This window comes from Triticum dicoccoides, chromosome 5B (assembly GCF_002162155.2).
Source record: "Triticum dicoccoides isolate Atlit2015 ecotype Zavitan chromosome 5B, WEW_v2.0, whole genome shotgun sequence".
NCBI lineage: Eukaryota > Viridiplantae > Streptophyta > Magnoliopsida > Poales > Poaceae > Triticum > Triticum dicoccoides.
Genome location: NC_041389.1, coordinates 687,702,635 through 687,714,147, shown reverse-complemented (window position 1 = coordinate 687,714,147; position 11,513 = coordinate 687,702,635). Strand labels below are relative to the sequence as shown.

Below are 11,513 nucleotides of genomic sequence, written 5' to 3'. Positions count from 1 at the left end.
TGTGAACCAAACACGTCCATGTGTGCGCGTACACGTGCATTTCGGTCCCCTATCAGCTCCATCGGTCCTTGTATCATACTAGTAGTAGTAACCACTGATACCGTTGGTGACACCAAACCGCTGGCCGTCTCCTGCTAATCCATTCCATCCTGACAGTGACGGACCATGTAATGTACTGTACTGTTGGCGGTTGGCGTAGAGATGATGAGATGCTCTTCTTTTCCTGCTGCACGCAACGCAACCTCCACCGCCGTGGCGCTCTGTCCGCTGTCTGTCAGTCAGGCGCATATGTACGTATGTAATGGAGTTGGCTGCAGCTTGGGGTTGTTTCAAGTTTGAGTCGCCCCGTTGTGCGTAGGTTGGTGACAACTGACAGTGATGAAGCACTACACCGCGCACCACCGGAGGCAAAAGGCGATGTAAATACCACTGCCTCCGTCCTGGTTTATTTGTTTCTACAGTATTTTGTGCCAAATTTTGACCATAAATTAAACTAACAAAATATTCATGCATATCACAGAAATTATATCATTGAAAGATATGTTCAAATACGAATCCAACGATATAATTTTTGTTAAGATTTATATTAACATCTTGTTAGTTAAATATTTGATCAAAATTTGACACAAATTACAAAGGGGACCAATAAACCAGTACTACTCCGTTTATGTTGTTAGAGTACTTTCCATGAGTGAATAAGCACTTTTGTCGATCCTAGCACAACCTTTCCCAGATTTCCATCATGACCAAGTGGAGTGGAGTGCTACTGCCTGCACCTGGTACCGGTAGTGGTGCACACGACGGCCACCCGAGCAAGTGAGACAAATACAAGCGCACACGGACACGGCAAACACACGACACGACACGACACGGCCCAGGCCGGACCACGACCAAAACGGGCGCTCCCGGACGCATCTGCACCGCACTGCACTACACTCACAAGCGACAGCACAGCTACTTTTCCTGCTGCCATGGCAACCACGGCAGCCACGACCATGCAAAAACACACACCGGAACAAATTTAACCAGGCGACACATTATTTTCCTTTCCACTAGACAAAAATAACAGACCAACCATCATCCTCCATGACTCTACATACATCAATCAAACACACCGACGCACAAACAACAATGAATCAATCAACAGCAATGGGAAGGAACAGCACCGCCGGAGCCGGAGCTCATTAGGAGGTCGGCGACGGCCTCGTCGACCAGGGCCTCCAGCAGTGCCGCCGCCACGTCCCTGCCGGCCTCGAACGACTCCGCCTTGAACTCCACCCACGCCCCGCCGCGCGGCCCGCCCATCTCCCTGTACACCAGCTCGTCCACCATCGACTCCTCTGCCACCCGCAGCCCGCCGCCGCTCATCTCCCGGTGCAGCTCCTCCGCCGACAGCTTCGCCAGCACCGCCGCGCCCGTGAACCACGACCCGTACCCCGCGTTCAGGTAGTAGGCGCACTTGCCGCTCAGCGCCTCGTTCGCGCAGTCGAACAGCAGCCGCCGGGACATCCTCGAGGCCTTGCCGCCGTCTTCCTCACCGCCTGGCGCTGCTGCTGCTGCTGCAACCCTGGAGCTCCTGTTTGTGTTTAGTTCTTCCAGCAGACGAGGGTCCAGGATGGCTGAGCTGCCCGACCGCTCAAAAACGGATGAAGACTGTCCGCTGAGAGAACTGGCGTTCAGTAGCTCTCTCAGGAAGTCTATCTCCGGATCACGGTCCGCGCGACAAGAGCTGCTGCTTTCTGATGGGTGTGTTGTTTCGGCTGTAGTCGCCGTGACTGACGATGCTGTGTCAGAATATTCGGATGAAGCGTCCACTTCTTGGGATCCACCGTCCTGTGCAGAACCAGATGTTGCTGCTCCTTCTGTACAACTAAACAACCTTGATTCTGCAAAAAGATGCAAGTGTTATAGAGAATGTTTTTGTGGAAGGCATGTGGCTAGTGCGAAATAGCAACAACCAAACAACTGCTCTGTAAAGCTCACCGTTTGCATTTGTCCAGCTCTCTGCAGAGCAGCAGGTTTCCGTTTCTGTTGAAACGGAGACTTCCCATGTAGAACGGGGGCTAAAGTGAAGATGCTCCAACTCCACTTGATCGACGAAATCATTATCAAACTTCACAGATTGAGACGACTGGCCATAAAGAGAAATCTGTTAGCACATGAACCATTTCTTAACCTGTCATGAATGTATATAGATAAAAATGCAGGCTCAGCCCTTGTACTGGTGGCAACAGTTAGGTACCAGCTTTAGCACCAACTCGGAAGGTTCAAGTGTTCAAACTATTGATGTGCTATACAAAGCTGAATTTCATCCCTATCTCCATGGCACCAATTCAGTGCTCCTAATTATGCTTATAATTGATCACGTACGAAGAAACCCACTGTAAGTATAGTGCTCTTACTTTGAATAGACAACAAAGATATACTCCAAGTCGTCTCAGACTTGAAATAGGAGTATTTCAAGAAAAACTAATCACATGTGTGGACTCTAGTATGCACATAGCTACATGGAGAAAATACACTACGCCTAACTATTTAATGGGATGATTAATTTTCCTATGTTCAACTCAAGATATTAGCATCATCAAACCTTCTGGCATTAACCAAATGATGTTGCTCACAAGAAAATAGTGTGCATATAACAACGAGTCAAAAAGAAGCAGGTATAATAGGAAAATAAGTGTCCCGGGTGACATACCTGACCACTTTTCAATTCAAGATCGTTCTGGTGGAATTTGTTTTTTCCGTCCTTGAAAGGCTGAGAGGACTCCCTATCATACTCAGTAGATGCAATGCTAGATGTATCTTCCGAACCTGGTGAAGGGGCGTATACTCGAACCCCATTGGCTGGCTTAGAATAGGGTGACTTTACCCGGGAGGTCAATTCTCTCAATTTCTGCTCCAGAAGAATTCCCAAATAATCACCATCTATGTCATCAGGTTTAGTATTCGGTGTATTGCTTGAAGTTGGTGCCGAGTTCATGCTCTCTATTGACCGTGTTTCCACTGAATGATTGCGAAATCTAGAACCAGGTAATGATTTGTGAACTGGTGAGGTAAATGTGAACGAAACAATCTCAGTGCTGACTTTGTTTTTGTTTGTGGAGGAAGATGACTGTTCATCTGTCCCAATATTGTTCTGAACGCGCCTTTGAATTCTCTCGGCGAGAATTTTATCAATTGACTGGTTTTTCTTTGGGTTCATCCTCCCATCTGGCAATCTTCTCGGTTTGGGGATTGTTTTGGCTGTAGAATTTAGTCTTCTGTTTGCATAGTTGGTTGGCTGCACTTCTCCCTTTGTGTTGACTTTCGTACTACTTTCAGCACGGGTGCTGGTGATCCCGGCCTTCCTGGGGGAGGCATTTGTTGAATGTGTGTTGCTTCCCTGTTGACTGAGTCTTGCTGACTTTGGATTCACCTTGTGCTTAACACCCATAGCATTCCGCTTTCTGTTATTTTGCTCAAGCGAATTGGAAGAGCTTGCAACAGTTTGGTTATTACTCTTTTGTTGGTTGCCCCGATTTCTCTCAGACATGTTATGTTCAGTATCCATATGAGTTGCAGGTTTCCTGCTGTTTTTGCTTCTACCTCCACTTCCTTGGGTACTTGCAGCTCTCGGATCTAGTGATAATCTACTGGCGGCCCTGACCCTTGGAGCAACCGGAGCATTTCCGTTTGACTCTGAGAACCTGGAAGAAGAGGCTGACTCTGAGGTTGCCAAACCACCATCAAAAGGTTTTGCTCTTGGTGCCTTTGAAGATGTTGAGGTGTCACGCTTCTTCGCTGCTTGGGACATTTGCTGGACCCTTACAATATCTGATGTGTTGAAGGCACGCACGACATTTGAGTACCCAACATCCCGAGCTCTGTAAGAGCTATTACTCTCAACTCCAGGCCCAATGATCCTAGACGCTGCCTCCATTATATCAGCAGCATTTCTGCCTGACGTATGATTAGGATTCTTTACCGGGGAGAACAACTTGTGCTGCGCACCTGAAAGTGACCTTTTGGCAAATCTCTGAGGCAGCGCTTCCATTCCAAACCGGTCAATAGGGCTACTCGGCATCTTATGAGGACTAGGACTGCCAATGTAGCTTCTGCCAATGAACTCATCATGGACATTGTTTGTGAAGGTTTGCTGCGCGGTAGAAGGAATCAGGTAGGATCCAGATGAGCTGGTCGCAGGCATGGAATCCAAACCCATCAGCCTCGCCACAACAGTGGGTCCTTTCATCGCACGAGCGTCCTCATCAATTACCGAGGATGATGAGCTATGCTCGCTACTTTCCCTCATACTCGACACATCTTCGAGGATCTGCCAATGTGCAAAGTTTCACCCATCAAAACAACAGCAAGCAACAAGCAGGAACTACAAACAGAAAGATCAAACGCCCGAAAACGAACCGAGTTTGAAGGCGTGCTCGGCCTGCTGCCAACGGCTTCCTTGCCATCTGTCGTGCTCCCTGCAAAGAGAAATTGATGTGTAAGGTCAGGCCCTGCCTCCCAGAACACTTTTGCCTTACACTCTGACTCATAGAACGCATTTGCTTACCTGGCGTCGGAGAAGCGCCCCCGCCTCCGGCGAACAGCCGCTTCTTGGACTTCTTGCTCTTGCCCCAATCAAAGAGGCTGAGGATGCCATGCCCCTTGGACGCAGCTCTCTCCACATCCATCCCTTCCTCGCCACCTAAAACTTGCAGGCGGAGACGGCACGCATAATAAGCACAAGAAACGGAAGAAAGGGAGACACATTCAACCTAACATAAACGCTTCCGAAGCAAGCTGATCAAGAAAGGGCCGGCGACGAACGAATCCGCCCAAACCCGATCTCCATCTCGAATTCGACCCGGAGAGACCCAAAGACCCAAACACCATAGCAGAACGCCCTGCGCCCCTCGAAAGATTTATCAAGCAATGCAGGAAGGAAGCCCTCACCTGAGAAGGGGACGCCGGGAGAGGCCCCGGGGGGCAGCGGCCGGGGGGAGGACGCCGCCAAGATCCGCCCTTTCCGCCGGGGGTCAGCGGCGCCGGATTCGCGGGGCCAGCGCCCTGGCCCGGGCCAGATCGCCGGCACGGAGGAGCCCGGATGGAGCCGCGCTGGAGCGGGCGGTGGAGAGGGGAGGGGGCGAGCTCCGGGAGCGGAGTGGAGCAGAGGAGCAGCGAGCGTTCAAACGAGCTCGAGCCAACGGCGCCGTGGAGGAGGCGTCCTACATGTGTTAGGGTTGGGGCGGCGTGTGTTAGGGAATGGAGCCCTGGGCCCTGGGGTAAAGCGCTCTACAGCCCTAGGCCTGGCCCAAATGCTGCTTATTACTAGAAAATGCTTATGCCTAATCCCCCCTCCAACGGTCTGATTGGTAATTTTTGAACCCTATGGTGTATGTATGTATAGACTACAAAAAGGATAACAAGAACAACGTCGCATGTAAATATCCTGGTAAAAACTTGAATCGGTGATAAAAATGTAAGGCGATGATTTGGTCTATGGATGATGTTTTTGCAAAGAGCAAATAAATGAGTGGACGGTGCGGACGTGCCTAGCTCAGTGTCACCCCATTGTATATATTAGATGATACTCTGCACGTTGTTGTGGGAATCAATTGCAATATATTTCAATGAGTTTTGATTGTGCGGAATAGAATTATTTACATTGATAACATGTGAACCAAAATTATACTTGTCATATTTGATTATGTATAGTTGTAAAATGCTTATTGAACATATAAGTATAATAATAGAATGAAACGTATTTTCCCATTCATGGTTGCATGTGGTGGTGAGTCTTTTTTCATGCATGGTTGCATGTTGAGGTGGGTATTACCCCCTCCATAATTGTATGGTGTTGTGTCATGCTTACACGCTGAGATAAATAAGTTAGTGGAAATCACTCTCTTAAGTATATAGGATTCTTTGTACGATCTTCATTTAGATTTATTACACCCTCTTAGTCTGGGCCAAAGAACAAATACTACTACCTCCTTCTATTCCCCATCGTATTTTAGGTCAAATTATGACCACATACTTGAATAGCAAAATGTTAATGCATGTCACAAAAAAAATTATATTATTGGATTCGCATTTGAATGTAGTTTCTAATGATATTATTTTTGTTACATATATTTTCTATTTTATTATAGTTAAATCTACGGTCAAAATATGACCCAAAATACGAGGTTACCAGTAAACTAGGACAAAGGTAGTAGTAAAGTGGTACTCCCTCCGCTCATACAAATATAAGATGTTTTCAATATTTTAATATAAACTACATAGAAATCAAAATGAGTGAACAAAGACATGAAAATGTATCTATATACATTCAATTAAGAAAAAGTTAAAACATTTTATATTTGTGAATGGAGGGAGTATGTTTTTTTGCACTGCTGCTGCTACTTTCCGCAAACGAATTAATTAACTGCATGTAGCATCTAAAATCCAGCTTCCTCGACCTTGGCCCAGCTTTACATAGGTTTGAGGATCGAGATGGGCTGAGCAGCCAGCGCCAGGCACTGAAGAGAAAGATGATACTGCTGCTGGTATGGGCGGTGAACGTAGAGTAGAGACCACGCGATGCCATTGCCGTTCTGGGGTCTGCACAGCGTCGTGTGGTCGATCTCCTTCACGTGTTGGTGGCAACCAACGCCACTCTCTAGCTCCTGACTTCTGACACCACATCAATCGGATCGGCACAGATTCTCTACTCGGAATGCCTTGGTCGTGCCCAAACAAAAGAGAGAGAGAGGCGAGTACGGATCGCTTGATTTTTCTTTGATGGGTTATGGATTGCTTTGTTTTTTGAGGGGATTACGGGTTGCTTAATCAGAGATGATGATGGTTGGACTTTCTCTTCTGTGATAACACTGGAGCTACTGCCCTTGCCAACGAGCTCAGGTTTCACAAGAAGACCAGGCACATCAACCGTCGCTTCAACTCCATTCGTTAAAATATTCAAGATGGAGACATAGATATTTGCAAAGTGCATACGGATCTGAATGTCGTAGATCCGTTGACTAAACCTCTTCCGCGAGCAAAACATGATCAACATCAGAACTCTATGGGTGTTCGATTCATCACAGTGTAACTAGATTATTGACTCTAGTGCAAGTGGGAGACTGTTGGAAATGTGCCCTAGAGGCAATAATAAAATGATTATTATTATATTTCCTTGTTCATGATAATTGTCTATTGTTCATGCTATAATTGTATTAACCGGAACGAGTAAAGTGACTTGCCGGTAACGAGATTGAACGAGGTATTGGGATACCGATGATCGAATCTCGGGCAAGTAACGTACCGATTGACAAAGGGAATTGTATACGGGATTACTTGAATCCTCGACATCGTGGTTCATCCGATGAGATCATCGTGGAACATGTGGGAGCCAACATGGGTATCCAGATCCCGTTGTTGGTTATTGGCCGGAGAGCAGTCTCGGTCATGTTTGCGTGATTCCTGAACCCGTAGGGTCTACACACTTAAGGTTTGATGACGCTAGGGTTATAAGGAAGATTTGTGTGTGATTATCGAATGTTGTTCGGAGTCCCGGATGAGATCCCGGACGTCATGAGGAGTTCTGGAATGGTCCGGAGGTGAATATTTATATATGGGGAGTCATCATACAGTCACCGGAAGTTTTAGGGGGTATACCGGTATTGTACCGGGACCACCGGAGGGGTTCTGGGGGTCCACCGGGAGGGGCCACCTATCCCGGAGGGCCTCATGGGCTGTAGAGGGAAGGGAACCAGCCCCTTGGAGGGCTGGGCGCCCCCCTAGGGCCCATGCGCCTAGGGTTGAGGGGAACCCTAAGGGGGGGCGCCTCCCCTTGCTTGGGGGGCAAGTCCCCTCCCTCCTTGGCCGCCCCCCCTCTAGATCCCATCTAGAGGGGCTGGCCCCCCCTTCCCCCTTCTCCTATAAATAGAGGGGCGAGGGGAGGGCTGCACCACCACATCCAAGGCGCAGCCCCTCCCCTCCCCAACACCTCTCCTCCTCCGCAAGAGCTTGGCGAAGCCCTGCCGGAGAACTGACACTCCATCACCACCACTCCGTCGTGCTGCTGTTGGAGCCTTCTTCCTCAACCTCTCCCTCCTCCTTGTTGGATTAAGGTGTGAGAGACGTCACTGAGCTGCACGTGTGTTGAACGCGGAGGTGCCGTTGTTCGTCGCTAAGATTGGAATCCACCGCGATCTGAATCGCTTCGAGTACAACTCCTTCATCCGCGTTCTTGCAACGCTTCCGTCTCGCGATCTTCAAGGGTATGAAGATGCACTCCCCTCTCTCCCGTTGCTAGTTACTCCATAGATTGATCTTGGTGATGCGTAGAATTTTTTTAATTTCTGCAACGATCCCCAACAGTGGCATCATGAGCTAGGTCTATGCGTAGTTTCTATGGACGAGTAGAACACAAGTTTGTTGTGGGCGTCGATTTTGTCAATTTACTTGCCACTACTAGTCTTATCTTGTTTCGGCGGCATCGTGGGATGAAGCGGCCCGGACCGACCTTACACGTACGCTTACGTGAGACAGGTTCCACCGACTGACATGCACTAGTTGCATAAGGTGGCTAGCGGGTGTCTGTCTCTCCCACTTTAGTCGGATCGGATTCGATGAAAAGGGTCCTTATGAAGGGTAAATAGTAATTGGCATATCACGTTGTGGTTTTGGCGTAGGTAAGAAACGTTCTTGCTAGAAACCTATAGCAGCCACGTAAAAACTTGCAACAACAATTAGAGGACGTCTAACTTGTTTTTGCAGCATATGTCGTGTGATGTGATATGTCCAAAAAGGATGTGATGAATTAAATATATGTGATGTATGAGATTGATCATATTCTTGTAATAGGAATCACGACTTGCATGTCGATGAATATGACAACCGGCAGGAGCCATAGGAGTTGTCTTTATTTATTGTATGACCTGCATGTCACTGAATAACGTCGTAATTACTTTACTTCATTGCTAAACCGTTAGCCATAGTAGTAGAAGTAATAGTTGGCGAGACAACTTCATGGAGACACGATGATGGAGATCATGATGATGGAGATCATGGTGTCATGCCGGTGACGATGATGATCATGGCGCCCCGAAGATGGAGATCAAAAGGAACAAAATGATATTGGCCATATCATGTCGCTATTTGATTGCATGTGATGTTTATCATGTTTTTGCATCTTATTTGCTTAGAACGACAGTAGTAAATAAGATGATCCCTCATAATAATTTCAAGAAAGTGTTTCCCCTAATTGTGCGCCGTTGTGAAAGTTCATTGTTTCGAAGCACCACGTGATGATCAGGTGTGATAGATTCTAACGTTCACATACAATGGGTGTAAGCCAGATTTACACATGCAAAACACTTAGGTTGACTTGACGAGCCTAGCATGTACAGACATGGCCTCGGAACACAAGACACCGAAAGGTCGAACATGAGTCGTATAAAAGATACGATCAACATGAAGATGTTCACCGATGATGACTAGTCCGTCTCATGTGATGATCGGACACATCCTAGTTGACTCGGATCATGTATCACTTAGATGACTAGAGGGATGTCTATCTGAGTGGGAGTTCATTAAATAATTTGATTAGATGAACTTAATTATCATGAACTTAGCCTAAAACTTTTGCAAAATGTCTTGTAGATCAAATGGCCCATGCTCATGTCAACCTCAACTTCAACGCGTTCCTAGAGAAAACCAAGCTGAAAGACGATGGTAGCAACTATACGGACTGGGTCCGGAACTTGAGGATCATCCTCATAGCTGCCAAGAAAGCATATGTCCTTGAAGCACCGCTAGGTGAAGCACCTCTCCCAGCGAACCAAGACGTTATGAACGCTTGGCAGTTGCGTATTGATGATTACTCCCTGGTTCAGTGCGGCATGCTTTACAGCTTAGAACCGGGGCTCCAAAAACGTTTCGAGCAGCACGGAGCATATGAGATGTTCCAAGAGCTGAAAATGGTTTTCCAAGCTCATGCCCGGGTCGAGAGATATGAAGTCTCCAACAAGTTCTACAGTTGTAAGATGGAGGATAATAGTTCTGTCAGCGAGCACATACTCAAAATGTCTGGGTTGCACAACCGCTTGTCTCAGCTGGACATTAACCTCCCGGATGAGGCGGTCATTGACAGAATCCTTCAGTCGCTCCCACCTAGCTACAAGAGCTTTGTCATGAACTACAATATGCAGGGGATGGTGAAAACCATTCCTAAGGTATTTTCAATGCTGAAATCAGCGGAGGTGAAGATCAAAAAGGAACATCAAGTGTTGATGGTCAATAAAACCACTAGTTTCAAGAAAGGTAAGGGTAAGAAAAACTTCAAGAAGGACGGCAAAGGAGTTGCCGTGCCCGGTAAGCCAGTTGCTGGGAAGAAGCCAAAGCACGGACCCAAACCTGAGACTGAGTGCTTTTATTGCAAGGGAAACGGTCACTGGAAGCGGAACTGCCCCAAGTACTTAGCGGATAAGAAGGCCGGCAACACCAAAGGTATATGTGATATACATGTTATTGATGTGCACCTTACCAGTACTCGTAGTAGCTCCTGGGTATTTGATACCGGTGCGGTTGCTCATATTTGTAACTCAAAACAGGAGCTGCGGAATAAGCGTAGATTGGCGAAGGGCGAGGTGACGATGCGCGTCGGGAATGGTTCCAATGTCGATGTGATCGTCGTCGGCACGCTACCTCTACATTTACCACGGGATTAGTTTTAAACCTCAATAATTGTTATTTAGTGCCAGCTTTGAGCATGAACATTGTATCTGGATCTCGTTTAATACGAGATGGCTACTCATTTAAATCCGAGAATAATGGTTGTTCTATTTATATGAGAGATATGTTTTATGGTCATGCCCCGCTGGTCAATGGTTTATTCTTAATGAATCTCGAACATGATGTTACACATATTCATAGTGTGAATACCAAAAGATGTAAGATTGATAATGATAGTCCCACATACCTGTGGCACTGCCGCCTTGGTCACATTGGTTTTAAACGCATGAAGAAGCTCAATGTAGATGGACTTTTGGAGTCTCTTGATTACGAATCATTTGACACGTGTGAACCATGCCTCATGGGCAAAATGACCAAGACTCCGTTCTTCAGAACAATGGAGCAAGCAACCAACTTATTGGAAATTATACATACTGATGTGTGCGGTCCAATGAGCATTGAGGCTCGCGGTGGCTATCGTTATGTTCTCACCATCACTGATGACTTAAGTAGATATGGGTATGTCTACTTAATGAAACACAATTCTGAGACCTTTGAAAAGTTCAAGGAATTTCATAATGAGGTAGAGAATCAACGTGATAGAAAAATAAAGTTCTTATGATCAGATCGTGGGGGAGAATATTCAAGTCACGAGTTTGGTACGCACTTAAGGAAATGTGGAATTGTTTCACAACTCACGCTGCCTGGAACACCTCAGCGTAACGGTGTGTCCGCACGTCGTAATCGCACTCTATTGGATATGGTACGGTCTATGATGTCTCTTGCCGATTTACCGCTATCATTTTGGGGAT

The 11,513-nt window shown here is 46.9% G+C and overlaps 1 protein-coding gene across 2 annotated transcripts; it reads right to left on the bottom strand.

Annotated features, from left to right (window-relative positions):
• Positions 1-944: 944 nt before the first annotated feature.
• LOC119312643 lies at positions 945-5,221 on the bottom strand. 2 transcript variants are annotated; one of them, XM_037588384.1, is made up of 6 exons: positions 4,936-5,221; positions 4,553-4,693; positions 4,405-4,463; positions 2,699-4,315; positions 1,984-2,131; positions 945-1,886 (listed from the first exon to the last, which is right to left on the bottom strand). In XM_037588384.1, exons 2-6 carry the CDS (start codon positions 4,671-4,673, stop codon positions 1,141-1,143), a joined length of 2,691 nt encoding a protein of 896 aa, XP_037444281.1. In that variant the 5' UTR covers positions 4,674-4,693; positions 4,936-5,221; the 3' UTR covers positions 945-1,140. The 2 variants fall into 2 exon arrangements, with proteins under 2 accessions (XP_037444281.1, XP_037444280.1); XM_037588383.1 differs by having other exon boundaries at positions 4,553-4,687.
• Between the last annotated feature and the right edge of the window lie 6,292 nt (positions 5,222-11,513).